Source organism: Pristis pectinata, chromosome 1 (assembly GCF_009764475.1).
Source record: "Pristis pectinata isolate sPriPec2 chromosome 1, sPriPec2.1.pri, whole genome shotgun sequence".
In the NCBI taxonomy this organism is placed as follows: Eukaryota; Metazoa; Chordata; class Chondrichthyes; order Rhinopristiformes; family Pristidae; genus Pristis; species Pristis pectinata.
This window is the reverse complement of record NC_067405.1, coordinates 63,896,693-63,915,034: the sequence shown is the minus strand read 5'-3', so window position 1 is coordinate 63,915,034 and position 18,342 is coordinate 63,896,693. Positions and strand designations below refer to the sequence as shown.

At 45.2% G+C, this 18,342-nt stretch overlaps 1 protein-coding gene across 2 annotated transcripts in view; it reads left to right on the top strand.

Moving 5' to 3' along the window:
* Positions 1 to 8,429, top strand: part of LOC127568647 (integumentary mucin C.1-like) — a 54,358-nt gene extending 45,929 nt beyond the window's left edge. For both annotated transcript variants that reach the window (XM_052012636.1, XM_052012643.1), the window contains exons 4-6: positions 1,213 to 1,737; positions 6,015 to 6,220; positions 7,253 to 8,429. In XM_052012636.1, the coding sequence (XP_051868596.1) occupies positions 1,213 to 1,737; positions 6,015 to 6,176 (687 nt within the window). In that variant the 3' untranslated portion in view covers positions 6,177 to 6,220; positions 7,253 to 8,429. The remainder of the gene's footprint in view (positions 1 to 1,212; positions 1,738 to 6,014; positions 6,221 to 7,252) is intronic.
* Positions 8,430 to 18,342: the final 9,913 nt, after the last annotated feature.

Below are 18,342 nucleotides of genomic sequence, written 5' to 3'. Positions count from 1 at the left end.
GTGATTGTCTGTTACCAAGCATTATGGGGACAACTTTGCAAGTTTTTGGTGTTGTGGGTGTGCAGTGTGCGTGGGGAGGGAAAGTGATTGACAGTGAGAGGAACTGGGAATCACAGTCATGTGGAAATTAGTGGATGAAGATATTGGTTGAATACCCTGGCACCCTGTTCGGCACCTGAGTGCTGAGCACTGATTGGTGATAATATCCTTGAATCCTCCGATCTGAAAACTCAGTGGTACATGTTCTCCCAGCATTTTCTGTCTTCATTTGATTTCCGTTATCTGAAGTGTTTTGATTTTCAACTCCCTGATGGTGTATGCCAGTCTCTCCCTCTGATGCATCCCAATGAGACACTGGTCTCCTTGTTTCTTCTGACAGCTCACGAGAGCAGCCCTTGTACAGCTTGTTGAGACCAGACAATAAACCACCTACCCTTGCCCCACAACAGCTGGTTTGTCAACTTCATGGCATTCTTTTCAGTATTAAGGAATATGGGAATAAAATTATACCAGGGTTAAGCAAGAGTTTCATTTAGTTACCTGCAGTTTTGAAATCTGATTGACCTCAAATTACATCACAAAATAGATTTAAGAATTCAAAGGGTAGTTCATGTTTAGTTCATCTGTTTTTCAATATCAGTTCAATCATTGAAAAGCAGAAACACACGGCCACCTTCAAAATGAGAGGACATGGCAAATATATATTTTTGCCACGTACACTAACAGAGGCCTTCTGAATCTGACATGGTCTCCGCAGTCTGACCATCACCCTCAACAATTTGGCCGACCCCACACTCTTAATTTCAACTACTGAAATAAATCTGGAATTTAAAAGCTAACACAAGTAATGTAATCATAAAATTACTGATTTTTCATAAAAACCCAATCTAGTTCGTGGTTAGTTGATGTGTGACTGCAGAGCCACTATTGATTCTTAATTCCTTTCACGAAGCAAGTCAGTGAGCTCACAAAGAGGTGATTCAGTTTTGTCTTTTTAGAAAAGTTTGGAACTCATGAATGGATACAAATGTCTCCACACAGAGTGTGACACACAATATTCACCCTGATGATGATGCAATGTCTTATATGAATAAACACCTTAAAAGTGATGCCTGTGACCATTGCTGCAATGTTCCACTGATAATGAACTCTCAGTATTACAAAATCCGTGGCTTTGGAATTTTAATGGAAGTACATTCTCTCTGTTTACAGGAAACTTTGACTTGTACAAGCCAAGTCCTACTTGAAGTTAACCAAGTTCGAAGTGTTGAGGTTCAGTGCAGAAATACAAATGTTACAACACCAGCAATGACCACATCTACCTCAGCAGCCACCACACCAGGCACAGCAGCCACCACACCGGACACATCAGCTACTACACCAGGCACATCAGCCACCACACCGGACACATCAGCTACCACACTGGACACATCAGCTACCACACCAACCACATCAGCTACAACACCGACCACATCAGCTACCACACCGACCACATCAGCTACAACACCGACCACATCAGCTACCACACCGACCACATCAGCTACAACACCGACCACATCAGCTACCACACCGACCACATCAGCTACCACACAGAACACCACTGTAACCACCCCAACCACAACACTGACCAAAACGACAACAACAACGACAACAACAATGACAACAACCAGAAAACGAGCATCGTCATCATCATCATCATCTGAAAGCAATGAATCATCAGAAAGATGCAGGAGAAGGGTAATTTGTGAATTTTTGTTGAATTTGTTGCTAAAGAATAAGATGCCTGCAATGTCCTGATAATCTTTGCTGAAACAACAGCATTAATATGGTATAAGGTAGCTCTCAGTGGAAAAGAGAGGAAATCGTTTGCACTCTGTTTTCTCGAGTCATAGAACAGAAAACGTAGAACAGTGCAGCACAGGAACAGACCCTTTAACTCCCAATGTCTGGGCTGACCATGATGGCAAGCAAAGTAGTCCCATCTGCCTGAACATGGTCTATAACCCTCCATTCCCTGCCTGTTCATGTTGCTGTTTAAATGCCTCTTAGATAGGCAACAGAATATAGAGTCATGGAGTTGTACAGCAGAGAACTGGGCCCTTGACTCACCAAGTCCATTCTGACCTTTATGCCCACGTTCACTACTCCCATTTTATGTCTATGTGGTTGGACCAGGACAGGCTATTGGTAATGTTCACTCCTCAGAAATTGAAGCTCTCAACCCTCTTGAGCTCAGCACCAGTGACATTGACAGGAACATGTGCAGCGTGCCCCCCCCGCCCTTCCTGAAGTCAATGACCAGCTCTTCTGTTTTGCTGACATTGAGTGAAAAGTCATGACACCATGTCACCAGACTATTTCCTTCTTGTACTCTGACTCCTCATTAGTTGAGGTACAGCCTACTACGGTGGTATCGTCTACAAACGTGGAGGCAGAGTTGGAGCAGAATCTGGCCACGCAGTCCTTGTGGGCCACCAGTGTTGTGGATAATGGTGGTGAGGGAGTTGCTGCCAATCCTTACTGATTGCAGTCTGTTGGTCCGGCAGTCAAGGATCTAGTTGTAAAGGGAGGTGTTGACTCCCAGGTCTTGGAGTTTAAGTTGAACTCCACTGAAACCCCCTGCTGCTCAGTGCAAGTGTTCATATCTTGGAAGCATAAATGAATCATAGAATGTCCATATTTCAGTAGAAGTGGTGTTGGATGTGTTAAGATGTATGAAGGCAGACAGATCTCCAGGTCCGCACAAGGTATATCCAAAACACTATGAGAAGCTAGAGAAGAAATTACAGGAGCATTCGCAGAGATATTTGTAACTTTGCTATCCTCTGGCGAGATGTCGGAAGACTGGAAGAAAGGAAATGTTGTGCCTTTATTGAAGAAGGGTTCTACATATGCGCCTGGTGATCATAGACCCCTTAGCCTAACATCCGTGGTGGGTAAGTTACTGGAAGACATTCTGAAGGATAAAATATATTTCTATTTGGAAAGGCAGGGGTTGATTAGGGGTAGCCAGCATGGACTTGTGCATAGGAGATCATGTATTACGAACTTGATTGAGGTTTTTGATCAAATGATGAGGAAGGTTGATGAGGGGAGGGTGGTAGATGTAATATATAAATGGATTTCAGTAAGGCTTTTGATAAGGTTCTGCATGTAGGCAGCTCTTGAAGGTGAGATCGCATGGCATCCAAGGAGAGCTGGCAAACTGGATACAAAATTGATTGGATGGTAGGAAACAGAGGGTGATAGTGGAAGGATGTTTCTCAGACTGGAGGTCTGTGACTAGTGGTGTGCCCCAGGGGTTGGTGCTGGGTCCATTGTTATTTGTCATCTTTATTAATAATTTGGATGAGAAAACAGGAGGAATAGTTTGTAAGTTTGGAGATGACACTAGAATAGGTGGTGTCCTAGAGAGTGAAGAGGAGTATGAAGAATTGCAGTGGGATCTTGATCGGCTGGGTAGGTGGGCTGAGCAATGGCAAATGGAATTTAATTCAGATAAGAGTGAAATGTTACATTTTGAAGGACATATCAAGGTAGGAGTTTTACAATGAACGGAAGGTCCCTGGGTACTGTTGTAGAACAGAGGGACCTTGGAGTAGAGGTACATGGTTCCCTTTTGTGTTCAGATTTGGTCACCCTATTATAGGAAAGATATGATTAAACTGGAAAGAGTTCAAAAAAGATTTACAAGGTTGTTGCTAGGACTGGAGGGACTGAGTTACAGGGAGAGGTTAGACAGGCTGGGCCTTTACTCCTTGGAGCGTAGGAGATTGAGGGTGATCTCATAGAGGTATATAAAATCATGAGGGGCATAGATAGGGTGAGTGGTCTTTTTTGCAGGTTTGGGGAATAGAAAACCAGACAACATAGTTTTGAGGTGAAAGGTTTAATAAGAATCTGAGGGGCAACTTTTGTATACAGCAGCTGGTAGATATATGGAGCCAGCTGCCAGAGGAAGTGGTTGAGGCAGGTACATTAGATACATTTAAGAAATGTGTGGACAGGTATATGGATGACAAGATCTGCACCAAATGCTGGGAAATGGGATTAACTTGAATATACGTCTTGGTCGGCCTGGACAGAGATGGGCCGAAGGGCCTATTCCTGTGCTGCACAACTCTATGACTCTCATGTTAACCGCACAGTAGTAGCAAATTTAGCCCTTCAAAAATTGCCCTTCCGATTTGCAAGGACAATTTATTTTGCCTATTCCTTCACCTTTTCACATTGGGCCTTCAATTTTCTTTTCTATCAGGTGATTCCTTTTTGAAATCCAGGACTGAATCAGGCTCATGTGCATTTCAGAAGTATCAAGGTTTACAGTCACGATGCCCATGGCACTTACTTTGTTTATCTTAAATCTTCTGGAAGTTTGTATATTGTCTCCCAATCTGCTCCTGTGTACCATTTCTTGCTCTAGTGCTGTCTGCAACTGCCAGTCCTTTCTCATCCCACATGCTGCTCCCTGTGGGTGTATTTCACTGATGGCAGATTTGGCTCCTGCTCAGAAACCAAGAGCTTGAGCTCACCCGGCTACAACTCATCCCATAAAGGTGAGGAATATCCTGATTTTCCCACATGGCAAAGGACATTCATTCAATGAGAACTGAACAATGGTGCCCTGCTCTGGCTCAATGATTCAAGCTCCTTCAATTCATTGGTATATCTGCTGACAATATTTAGCTTGCTTTTAACAAATGATTTTATTGTAGGTTAGTTAAACTTACTGCTCTGTGAACCCCAAGCACTAATCAGCTCCTCATCCCATCTCTACCCCACAGTCTGAGGGGAGAACTCATGTTAGTGACTGTCAAAAACAGTCATATCCATCCAGTGTCAGTGACAGCTTTAACAGCTGGTGAGCCTGGGGACGGAGAGGCCACACCAGCTGTCAAAGCTATTCTATGCATGCAGCTGCCCCTAATATATACTCAGCTGGACCAGCCAGCTGGCGGCCAGGTTTCCAGCAGAAAACTGTGCTCAAGGCCACGTTGGAAGCAGATCATGGCCCAAATCTGAGCAGGACCCTGGTCAGACCCCACTTGGAGTACTGTGCTCAGTTCTGGTCACAGGAAGGATGTGGAAGCCACAGAAAGGGTGCAGAGGAGATTTACAAGAATGCTGCCTGGAATGCGGAGCATGCCTTATGAAAGCAGGTTGAGGGAACTGGGCCTTTTCTCCTTGGAGCGACGGAGGATGAGCGGGGACCTGACAGAGGTGTATAAGATGATGAGAGGCATTGATCGGGTAGATAGTCAGAGGCTTTTCCCCAGGGCTGAAATGGTGGCCACAAGAGGATATAGGTTTAAGGTGCTGGGGAGTCGGTATAGAGGGGATGTCAGGGGTAAGTTTTTCACTCAGAGAGTGGTGAGTGTGTGGAATGGGCTGCCGGCAACGGTGGTAGAAGCGGATACGATAGGGTCTTTTAAGAGACTTTTGGATAGGTACATGGAGCTGACAAAAATAGAGGGCTATGGGTAAGTGTAGTAATTTCTAAGGTTGGGACATGTTCGGCACAGCTTTGTGGGCCGAAGGGCCTGAATTGTGCTGTAGGTTTTCTATATTTCTATGTTTCTAAATGCAGGCGGTGTGTGATTCAGGGCCGTGGAATAACTGTCCCACCATTGTAGAATATCCTGCATCAAGGTGCTGATGAAAACCAGGACACACAATATTGGGAACAAAACACCTGTGTTTTCCTGATAAGCTCCTCATTGTGTACAAGGCCAGGCAGTGTCAAATTCCCTCAAAAACATTAATCTACATTCTGCATCCAGTCACAGAACCTCACCATGGAAACTTCCATGAGCTTGATTTACAGCTATCTCATGGAGATCCAAGCAAATCCATGCAGGATGATGTATATATGCTTACAAGGATAGGTCTGATTGCACGTAAGATGTAATTAATTAGAACAGAGTCAGATTCTTTGTTCCTTTGATAGAAGTCGAGATAAAAAGACTTTCTTTTCTCTCAAGTAACTGTATCAATGAAACACTTTATTCTTGAAGTATGGCTGGAGAAGAAATAGGTACTGCAGGAGGAGACATGGTCGGAGAAGAGGCAACAGGAGGAGGTGGAATTGGTGGAGATGGTGGAGACGTCAGCAGAGGAGGAGGCAAAATCCGAGAGGAAGGAATCGAAACAGGTTCAATCGACGTAGAAGAACTTAAGCTACAACTACAGAGGAAAATGGAGAGAGTGAAATGCAGGTTTGGTAAGTATCAACTCAGTTACTTGTCAGCTTCTGAAGAGGAAATTCTCCTCATTATGTTTCATTTATGTCATCACTTTATTGCACAAAATAGGCCATTTCCCAGCTGATCCTTCCTGTTATTTATCCTCCACGTGAACACAAGTCCTAATTCCAGTTCTGATGAAGATTCTTCAGCCTGAAACAATAATGCAGTTTCTTTTTCCACAAACACAGCCTGGTCTGCTGAGTGTTTCTAACATTTTCTGTTGTTATTTCAAATTTCCAGCCCCTGTCACTCTTTTGATTTTCATTCACTAATCCCATTTGCCTGTTGAGATCCCATAACCTTATGTATATGTATATGAAATAAATTCTCCTCATTTTCTTTCAATGTCCTTCACTCATCCATTTGCCCGATAATGGAGTTTAAAAAGCTCTGAATATTTGTGCTTGATTATTGCAGTAAGATTGTGTCCCAATTTAAATAATCCAACTCATGGTAGCACCATTAATATTGTATGAGAAACTCACATCCTTTGCAAAAGCAGCCAACTTCTCCACATATATCCAAGTGAAAGATATCTTCATTTATTGTGACTTCAGGAAAAATGTTGATCAAAAATAATTTAGGAAAAAATGATCAGCTAATATTCAGCTGAAGCTGTGGGAGACATGAATCAGACGTTTTATCAGTGACTAAAATGATGTGAAGTTTGTTGTTTTGTGGCAGCAGTACAGTGCAAAGACTTAAAATTACCATAAATTACAAAAATAAATAAAGAATGCAACAAGTAGGAACACCGTGGTAATGTTTATGGGTTCATGGACCATTCAGAAATCCGATGGCATAGGGGAAGAAGTTGTTTCTGGATCATTGAATTTCGTTCTTCAGGCTACTGTCCCTCCTCCCCGATGGTAGATACAAGAAGAGGGCATATCCTGGAAGGTGACGCTCCTTTATGATGGATGCTGCTTTCCTGAGTCACCAGCTCGACAGTGGGGAGGGTTGTGATGGAGATTTCCAGTAAATAAACGTCTCTCCTTAAATTTCAGATTTCATGCTAAAACCAATGGATAAGATATCAAGGGAAAGAAAATCAGTCAACATGAAGAAAATTCTTTGTCTTAAAAATGTAATCTTTAGCATAATATTTCATGTTTAATTACAATTAATTTAGTGTTTAATCATTAGTATTTTATGCAATAGCATTCAACTGGAATTTACAATATTATTACTCTTAATTAATCTGCAAATTAATTGAATTGGATTATGTTCTGTTCCAAATTTCCCAGAATACCAATAAGAAACAGAATCATAACATTGGGTTGAGCTGTGTGTGTCTTCAAGGCACCAGCTGCATGCTAGTCAACATTCCTTGGCAAAACCATGCCAGTTGTGAAATTGGACCAGCCACCTCCATGTGTGAGTCATGTAAACATTACTGACATCTTCCTGTCATTATTCACATAACATCCATTTCCATCCACGTTGCCATAAATTGGAACTTAAAGATGCAATGTATGAGGGTCATGGAACAGACTCAGAAAAACTAGGAACACATCACACTAGGTTGTTGCCTTTTCTGCTGTTTCAAAGACACACTGACCTTAGGAGATGTGACTCCACAGTTATAGAACTTGGATTGCTCAAATGCCTTCAACAGTTTGGAGAGTGTACAGCTGTCAGGGTGTATTTTTCCAGCATTCAACTGCTGGGATATTCACTCATACTGAATGTGTGAGTTGTCTTCCTCTCCTCTGCAGACTCTGTCTTTTCTATACAGTCAAAGGATTTGTTGTGTCTGTCTGACTGCCATTGGGGACTGTATCTTGTCCAATTGATGCTCAGCGAAATGTTGGGGGAATCTGTAAAATTGGGTGAATTCCCATCAGGAACAGCACATATCATACTAATGCACCTTTCTGCATGTAAATTCCCCCATAGCTATTTGAAATCAAAATATTTTTCCAATGTTTTTGCATAGTGCACAATTTGGCTTCAGCGATTAATGCAACAGTGTTTTGAAACACCAAAAAAAAGGTGTAACCCAATTTTTTGTTGAAAGTTTAATCATTGGATCTCTGGGGCACTATTAGTTTCACTAATGAAGATGATAATCAATTCACAGCATGTATCAATTTCTTTAGAAGATAAGATTTTTAGCAATCTGACTGTAAAGCTGTTGTCCTATGTCTTATACTTAATAAAAATCCAACTATTACAACTGTCTGAAGGTCTTACAAGGTTTGTTAATGGTTTGAATTGACGATTGAAGCCCAGAAACTCAATTCATTTCAGACGACTGTTGCACCTAAAAAAGCAATCATCTCTTCTCAGTCAAACGGCGAATTCTGACCAAACATCCCAGTGGCTGCATCTCAGTGAAACCTCAGATCAGCCACACATTGTAACCAGTGTTTGATGTTTAATACCATTGCTGGCAATTGAGTTAAAGCTCAGGCGCTATGTGTAATAGATGTCCGATCCATCGACCATCCCCTTAGTTTCACCAGCTGGAACAAATTTCTGACCTTTCTTCACTCATATGTGATTGGGTAAAGTGATGATGACCTGAACATCAGATAGATGGTTGGCACAAGCCATTAGCTTTCCAGCAAAGGCATTAAATTATGAAATGATTAAATTAAGAAACTTAATGATGTCACCAGGAATGTAGGATTAATGCAGGCAAGTGACAATGAGGTAGAAAATCAGCCACGATCTTACTGAGTGGTGGAGCAAGCACGGGGCTGAATGGTCCACACCTGTTTCTACTTCTTAAGTTGTCATGAAATAGGCACAGGAAGGAATTGTTGCTTTCAGGGACACCAAGAGAAGCTCCAGTTTTCAAGGCTGGATCATGCATCAGCTCTTGGGCTCACTTCTTGATTGCCTTGACTTGGGAGTAGCACTCAGGGCCTTGATTTCAGCAACTTCCCAACTTCCATGATCCCATCTTTGAACCCTCCCTATTGATCCTGAGCATGGTCTTTGAATATCTCCTTGACCCCCATCCCACCATCTCCTCAGCCTCCCTGCAATCATCTCTTCACCATACCAGCAACACCTCCTGATCCCCTTTCCAATCATGTGCCAACCTATATCACTCTGATCATGTCCACAACCCCCTACATCCATATGCCCCACACTGTCACTCCCCATCCCACTCCATTCCCCAAACCTTCTTCACCATCAGACTGACTGACCGTCATCCCACCACCCTCTCCCCTCTTTCCCTCACAAACCCGCTAAAGAAAAAAAGGAGCAAGGCAGTTTACAATGCATCAATGGTAACCTCTCCAGAGACAGAGCCTCTGTCAGAATAAGGATCCTCGCACTGAGTCACCCTGCCATTCACAGACATTCTAAGCTGAATGAACACCACACGTACCACCTTTCAGGGAAATTATATTCCGTCCCAGATCTGCTGAGAAGAGTGAGATGAAGAGTCCTCAGGGCCAAACTTCAGAAGAAGCCTGATGGAGCAACAACCCAGATGTTTGATGGAATGATCTCCGAAAGCCTGGATGGGTGCTGCTTGGGAGGGTTTAAACTAGTGAGACAAGAGGGCAGGACCCAGAATGAAAGTGCAGTAGATGGGGAGGCTGACTCCAATGTAGGAAATAGAAGAGGCCAGTCTGGTGGAAAGAGGAGGCAGAGAGAGAAAGGGAAACTTGAGAGGGCTGTAAGTTTAACTGCATTTACTTTAATGCAAGGAACCTCACAGGTAAGACAGATGAGCTGAGAATGAGATTGTTGCAATCATGGATATGTGGTTGACTGACAGCTCAAAGATCTGGGTATGGAAGTTTCAGGCATGACAGAGGGGGTTGCAGATGGGGAGGGGGTGTTGCTTTGCTGACTCAGAGAGAGCATTACAGCAGTGCTCAGGGAGGATATCCTGAAGGGATCGGCCAATGAGGATATACGGTTGGAACTTAGAAATAAGAAAGGAGCGATCACTTTGATGGGGTTATACAATGGGCCTCCCAATAGTCATTGGGAATTAGAAGAACAAATATGGAGGCAGATCACAGAAGGGTTCACACGTACAGGGTTGTGGTAGTGGGCGACCTCAACTTTCTCATTATTGACTGGGCTTGCAAGGGGCTGAGATGCAGAGGAATTCGTAAAATGCACTCAGGAGGGTTTTCTGAAGAAGTATGTGGAGAGTCTGACTTGGGAGGGGGCTGTACTTAACCTAATCTCAGGGAATGAGGATGGGAAAGTGATAAATGTCTATGCAGGAATCTTTTGGGAACTGTACCATAGATCAGTAGGATTCAGGGCCGTCATTGTAAAAGATAAAAGGTTGGTCCTTGACTTAGAGCCCTGAACTGGGGGCAAGGCGGATTTCAATAGTGTAGGACAGGACATGGCGGAAGTCGGTGGGAAGCAGCTGCCAGAGGGGAAACAACATCTGAGAAGTGGGAGGCATTTAAAAGTGAGATGGTAAGAGCTCAGAGTCAGCACGTCCCTGCGGGAGTAAGATCAGAATCGGAATTGGAATCAGGTTTATTATCACCGACATATGTTGTGGAATTTGTTGTTTTGCGGCAGCAGTACAGTGCAAGAAATAAAGACATAAAGATTACTATAAGTTATAAAAATAAATAAATTGTGCAAAAGAAGAATAATGGGGTCATGTTCATGGGTTCATGGACCGTTCAGAAATCTGATGGCGGAGAGGAAGAAGCTGTTCCTGAAACGTTGAGTGTGAGTCTTCAGGCTTCTGTACCTCCTCCCCAATGGTAGTAACATGAAGAGGGCATGTCTTGGGTGGTGAGGGTCCTCAGTGATGGATGCTGCCTTCCTGAGGCACCACCTTTTGAAGATGTCCTCGATGGTCGGGAGGGCTGTGGCTGTGATGGAGCTGGCTGAGTCTACAAACGTCTGCAGCATCTTTCGATTCTGCACATTGGAACCTCCGTACCAGGCGGTGATGCAACCAGTCAGAAAGCTCTCCACCGTACACCTGTATAAATTTGCAAGAGTCTTTGATAACATATCATCAAGATAGATCCTCTGAGTTGTTGACACCCAGGAACATGAAGCTGCTCACCCTTTCCACCGCTGACCCCTCAATGAGGACTGGTGTGTGTTTTCCCGACCTCCCCTTCCTGAAGTCCACAATGAATTCCTTGGTCTTGCTGACATTGAGTGTGAGGTGGTTGTTGCGACACCACTCAACCAACCGATCTATCTCACTCCTGTACACCCCCTCATCGCCACCTGAGATTCTGCCAACAGCAGTGGTGTCATCGGTGAATTTATAGATGGCATTCAAGCTGTGCCTAGCCGAACAGTCATGAGTGTAGAGAGAGTAGAGCAGTGGGCTAAGCACGCATCCTTGAGGTGCACCTGTGTTAATTGTCAGCGAGGAGGAGATGTTACTACCGATCTGCACTGACTGTGGTCTCCCGATAAGGAAGTTGAGGATCCAATTGCAAAGGGAGGTACAGAGGCTCAGGTTTTGAAGCTTGTTGATTAGTACTGAGGGGAGATGGTGTTGAACATCAAGCTGTAATTGATAAACAGCAGCTTGACGTATACTGTATTTTGCTGTTGTCTCGGTGCTCCAAAGCTGAGTGGAGAGCCAGTGAGATTGCGTCTGCCGTAGACCTGATGTGGCAGTCGGCAAATTGCAGCAGGGCCAGGTCCTTGCTCAGGCAGGAGTTAATTCTAGACATGACCAACCTCTTAAAGCACTTCAGTAGATGTGAGTGCTACCCGGTGGTAGTCATTGAGGCACTTCACCCTGCTCTTCTTGCAAAAAGGCAAAGATGGTAAGATTAGGAAACCTTGGTTAACAAAGGATATTGTTTGATCAGGGAAAAGAAGGAAATGTATGTCAAATATGAGAAACTGGCATCAAACCATTCTCTTGAGGTTTATAGAGGATGTAGGAAAGAACTTAAGAAAGAAATTAGGAGAGCAAAAATCTGCCATGAAGTGACTTTGGCAAATAGGATTAAGGAGAATCATTAAATCTTTAAGTATATTAGAAGCAAGAGGCTAACTAAGGAATAAATAGGTCCCCTGAGGGACCAGAGGGGTAATCTATGCATAGAGTCAGGAGATATGAGCAAATTCCTGAATGATGATTTCTCATTGGTATTCACCAGGGAGAAGGACATGGAGTCTGGAGATGAAAGAGAGGGGTTACGCTGATACTCTGAGCACACCTACATTATGAGGGAGGAAGTGCTAGAAATATTGGAGCACATCAGGATAGATAAATCCCCAGGGCCCGACAGGATCTACCCCAGGATGCTAAGGGTAAGCAAGAGAGGAGATTGCTGGGGCTCTGATGGAGATTTTTGCATCTTCATGAGCCATGGTTGAGGTCCCAGAAGACTGGAAGATAGCCGTTGTTGTTGCTTTGTTCAAAACATGCTGTAGGGATAATCCTGGAATGTACAGGCTGGTGAGCCTTACATCAGTGGGAAGGAGATGAATGTGAGGAACAGGATTTCTGTTCACCTGGAAAGGCAGCCTTGAAATGGGATACCCTGAGGCCCTCTTCATCATTGCCGGTGACCTCAACCAGGCCAACTTCAAGAGTGTGTTACCAAAATACTATCAGCATGTCTCCTCTCCCAGCAGGGGCCCAAACACCCTTGACCGTGCACCCGAACCCATGGTCACCATTGAGGATGTAAGATCAGTCCTCCGGAGAGTGAACCCACGGAAAGCATCTGGCCCAGATGGTGTCCCCGGCGTTCTCCCTGGCCCTACACTCATCTCTGGAGCATCTGGACAGTAAAGACACCTATGTTAAACTATTGTTTATTGAATACAGCTCCGCTTTCAATATGATAATTCCAATCAAACTCATCACCAAAATCCTAGAGATAGGACTCAACATCTCCCTTTGCAACTGGACCCTTGACTTTCTGACCAACAGACCGCAATCGATGAGGATAGGCAGCAACACCTCTGGCATGATTATTCTCAACACTGATGCCCCACAAGGCTGTGTCCCCAGCCCCCTACTCTACTTCCTTTACACTCATGATTGTGTGCCAGATTCTGCTCTAGCTCCATCTACAAGTTTGCAGATGATGCCACCGTTGCAGGCCATATCTCAAATGACGATGTGTCGGATTACATGAAGGAGACAGAGAGCTTAATGGAATGGTGTCATGACAACAATCTTTCCCTCACTGTCAGCAAAACAAAAGTGCTGGTCATTGATTTCAGGAAGTGGGATGGTGCACATGCTCCTGTTTACATCAACACTGCTGAGGTTAGGCTTCAACATCACCAGTAGCCTGTCCTGATCAAACCACATAGATGCCATGGCCAAGAAAGCTCAGCAACACCTCGACTTCCTCAGGAGGTTAAAGAAATTTGGCACGTCCCCTTTGACACTCACCAATTTTTATTAATGTACCAAAGGAAGCATCCTATCTGGATGCATCACAGCTTGGTATGGTAACTGCTCTGCCTATGATCACAAGAAACTGCAGAGAGTTGTGGACACAACTCAGCACATCACGGAGACCAGCCTCCCCTCCATGGACTCTGTCTATAGTTCTCGCTGCCTCGGTAAAGCAGCCAGCATAATCAAAGACCCCACCCACCCCGGACATTCTCTCTTCTCCCCTCTCCCACTGGGCAGAAGATACAAAAGCCTGAAACCATATACCACCAAGCTCAAGCACAGCTTCTATCCCACTGTTATAAGTTAAGGTAATATAAGATAAGGTATCTTTATAAGTCACATGTACATCGAAACACACAGTGAAATACATCTTTTGCATAGAGTGTTCTGGGGGCAGCCCACAAGTATCGCCACACTTCCGGCGCCAACATAGCATTCCCTCAACTTCCTAACTCGTACATCTTTGGAATGTGGGAGGAAACCGGAGCAACCAGAGGAAACCCACGCAGACACGGGGAGAACGTACAAACTCCTTACAGACAGTGGCCGGCATTGAACCCAGGTCGCTGGCGCTGTAATAGTGTTACACTAACCACTACACTACCAGGCCTGCCACAGTAATAAGACTATTGCATGGTTCCCTAGTATGATAGATGGACTCTTGACTTCACAATCTACCTTGCTATGTCACTGCACCTTATTGTCTACCCACACTGCACTTTCTCTGAAGCTATTACACTTTATTCTGCATTCTGTATTATTTTTACCTTGTACAACTTCAATGCAGTGTGTTTTGAATTGATCTGTATGAACGGTCTGCAAGACAAGCTTTTCACTGTACATCGGTACAAGTGACAATAATAAACCAGTTCTAATACCAAGTCCAATTCCAAGGTGGACACTGGTTTCGAACGTTTAGAAGGGGAGATCATGTCTCACAAATCTGATTGTGTTATTTGAGGAAGTAACACAAAGATTGATGAAGGCAGGGTAGTAGACATGGTTTAAATGGACAATGGTCCACTTGGTAGGCTGGTCCAGAAAGTTAAAGCACAAAGGATCTGAGGCATGTTGGTGAACTGTATCTTAAGAATCCTAAGAATTCTCTCCAGTAGCTTCTGCACCACTGACGTGAGACTCACCGGTTTATAATTTCCAAGATAATTCATATTTCCTTTCTTGAACAAAGGGACAACATTGGCTGCTTGTCAGTCATCTGGGACCTCGCCTGTGGCTAGAGAGGACACAAAGACCTTGGTCAAGGCTCCAGCAATCTCATCTCTTGCCTCTCTCAATAACCTGGGGTATACCTTATCAGGCCCTGGGGACATATCTATCTTAACGTTCTTCAAGAGACCCAACATTACCTCTTGCTTGAACTCAAAGTGCCCCAAGGTATCAGCAAGCTCCACACTGATCTCACTATCCTTCACGTCCATCTCCTTGGTAAATACCGACACAAAGTATACATTCAGAACTTGGCCCATATCCTCTAGCGCCAAGCAGATGTCCCCTACTTTGACCTTGAGTGGTCCTACCCTTCCCCCAAGTTATCCTCTTGGTCTTGATGTATGTACAGACTGCCTTGAAATTCTCTTTAATCCTACTTGCCAAGGACATTTCATGGCCCCTCCTGGCTTTCTTAATTCACTTCTGAATTCTTTTCTGGCTCTTTATATTCCTTGAGGGCCCTAGCTTCCCAAAATTTACATATGCTTCCTTTTCCTTCCTGATTAAATTCACCACCTCTCTCATCATCCAAGGTTCCCTTATCTTGCCATCAATGTCCTTGCTTTTTACTGGAACAAATTGGTGCAGTTGGTCTCTAAACACTCTCCACGTGTCAGATGTCGACTTGCCCAAAGACAGCTGTTCCCAATTAACTCTCCCTAGGTCCGATCTAATACTCTCGTAATCTGCCCGCCCCCAATTTATAGTTGTACTGGGCTCTGTGGGACTGGATGGGCCCAGACCTGCTGGAAGTGTACAACGTTATGCTTCGGGCTGGCAGCATGTCAGAATCCATGAGGATGGGCACCATTACCCTCATCTACAAGCAGAAGGGGGAGAGGGAGGACATCAGAAATGGGAGACCCATCTCACTGTTGAACATGGATGACAAAATCATGTCCAAAGCCATTGTCAAAAGCGTCAAGTCTGCTCTGGGACAGGTGATCCACCCGGACCAAACCTGTGCTGTACCTGGCAGGAAGATTTTTGACAGCCTTGCGCTGCTCAGAGATACCATCGCCTACGTGCAGGACAGAGGTGTGAACACCTGCCTGGTCAGCTTGGACCAGGAGAAGGCCTTTGACAGGATATCACACATGTACATGTTGGACGTGCTCTCCAAAATGGGCTTTGGGGAGGGAATCAGGAATTGGATCCAACTGCTCGACACAGACATCCATAGCGCAGTCCAATTCAATGGGTGGGAGACAGACAGCTTCCCCATCAAGTCTGGAGTCAGGCAGGGCTGCCCTCTCTCCCCTGTCTTGTTTGTCTGCTGTATAGAGCCCTTGCCGAATCCATCAGGAAGAACGAGAGCATCAGAGTGGTGACGTGGCCAGGGAGTGGGGTCACCCGGGTGAAAACCTCCCTGTACATGGACGATGTCACCGTCTTCTGCTCAGACCTGAGGTCAGTTCACAGATCTGTCAGCATCTGCGACCGGTTTGAGTTGGCATCAGGGGCCAGAGTTAACTGCGCGAAGAGCGAGGCCATGCTCTTCGGCAACTGGCCCGACCGATCCAACGTCCCCTTCACCGTCAGGCCTGACTATCTGAAGGTGCTGGGGATCTGATTCAGAAGGGCCGAGGCGTGCAACAAAAATTGGCGGGAGCAGATTGGGAAGGTGAAGCAGAAACTGGGACAGTGGGAACAGCGCTCCCTATCGATAACTGGGAAGAACTTGGTCATCAGGTGTGAGGTGCTCTCGGGGCTGCTGTACTTGGCGCAGGTGTGGCCTGTCCCTCGCTCCTCTGGCTTGGAAATCACCCGTGTCATTTTCTGGTTCGTCTGAGGATCCAAGATGGAGCGGGTCTGACGGGTCACCATGCACAAGTCCCTGGACAATGGGGGTCAATGTGTCCCCAGTGACGCCCTCATCCTGATGACCACCTTCGTCTGTGGCTGCATCAGGCTGTGCGTGGAACCCAAGTACGTGGACACCAAGTGTCACTACGTACCAAGGTTCTACCTGTCCCAGCTGTTGCGAAGGAAGGGCCTGGCCCTGTGGCCACCCAACGCCCCAGTCAGCTGGACATTGCCGCACTACCTGTCCTTCATGGAAAAGTTCTTCTGGACCAACACCTTTGACCATAAGTCCATCAGGAAGTGGTCAGCATGGAACATCCTGCGGACACTGCAGGAGAAGGGCTCGATGGGTAGTGTGGGGTGGTTCCCTGAGAAGACTGTCCAGACCGCCTGGCAGAATGCCTCATCGCCAGAACTCACTGACAAGCACCAAGACCTCGTTTGGCTGGTGGTGAGAGGGGCCCTCCCAGTCAGATCCTTCCTGCATGGTTGGAGCATCACCCCCAGCGCACGTTTCTCCTGGGAGGACTGTGCTGGGGACAAGACGGTCACCCACCTCTTTGTGGGCTGTGGGTTTGCAAGGAGGGTGTGGCGAAAGATGCAAGGGCCCTTGTCATGTTTCATCCCCAGCAGCTGCGTAACAGAGGATTCTCGGATAGATGGGCTGTTCCCGGGGACACACACAGAGATGGACATCAACTGCTGCTGGAAGGTTATCAACTCAGTGAAAGGTGCCCTTTGGTCTGCCCGAAACTTGTTGGTCTCCCAGCACTGCGAGATGTCCGTAGGGGAATGCTGCCGGCTGGCACATTCCAGGCTGCAGGCTAGTGAGCTTGATGCATAACTTGCTCATGTTTGTATAACGTGGAGATGCTGTGCTCATGTGTGGAAATGATTCTTGTTGGATGCTGTCCATTATCATCATCATTTGTAGTTGCTATTTGGAGCATATATGGAATGAGTTGCCAGAGGAAGTGGTTAAGGCAGGTACATCAGCAACATTTAAAGGACACTTGTACTGGTATATGGATATGAAAAGTTTCAAGAGATGTGGACCAAACGCAAGTACGTGGCACAGCTTAGATGGGAATCTTGGTCAGCATGGACAAATTGGTCTGAATGTCTGTTTCCATGCTGTATGACTCTATGACTCTAGTTCTCTATGTCTCAGTGACTATGTGTAATCAGGCTGAAGATATAATTGGACGTTCACAGGAAGAATTGTAACTCTTGAAATACCTTGTCATATTATTGAGTGACTAGTATCTGGCCCCCAGCTTCCTCATCCTTACTACTCCCCACACTCCCCTCAACTCCCGATTCCCTACCCCTCCTCCTCCCTCTCCACCCATACACACATATACACAAGCACACACGCACACACGCACGCACGCACGCACGCACGCACACAGTTTTTGTTTATCTGATGAAGTTTATCCCAGAGCAGCAGTTTTCAGAAGCCTTTTGTTTTGCATTTATCTCCCTGCATTCCTGTGCACACAAATTTAAGTTGAAAAGAAGATGCAACAATCCTATACGTTTTTCCCAGGTGTTCCTCACTGAAGATTTAACAATCATTCACAGACTTTGTTTCACTCCACCAATTTATAAATAATTTAATAAATTAATCAGAGGCTCCAGTCTCTTCCTGCACATTAGTTGAAAGTGAAAACCAGAAAATATCAGCAGTTTCTGCTTACCAAGTTATCAGTTGATAAA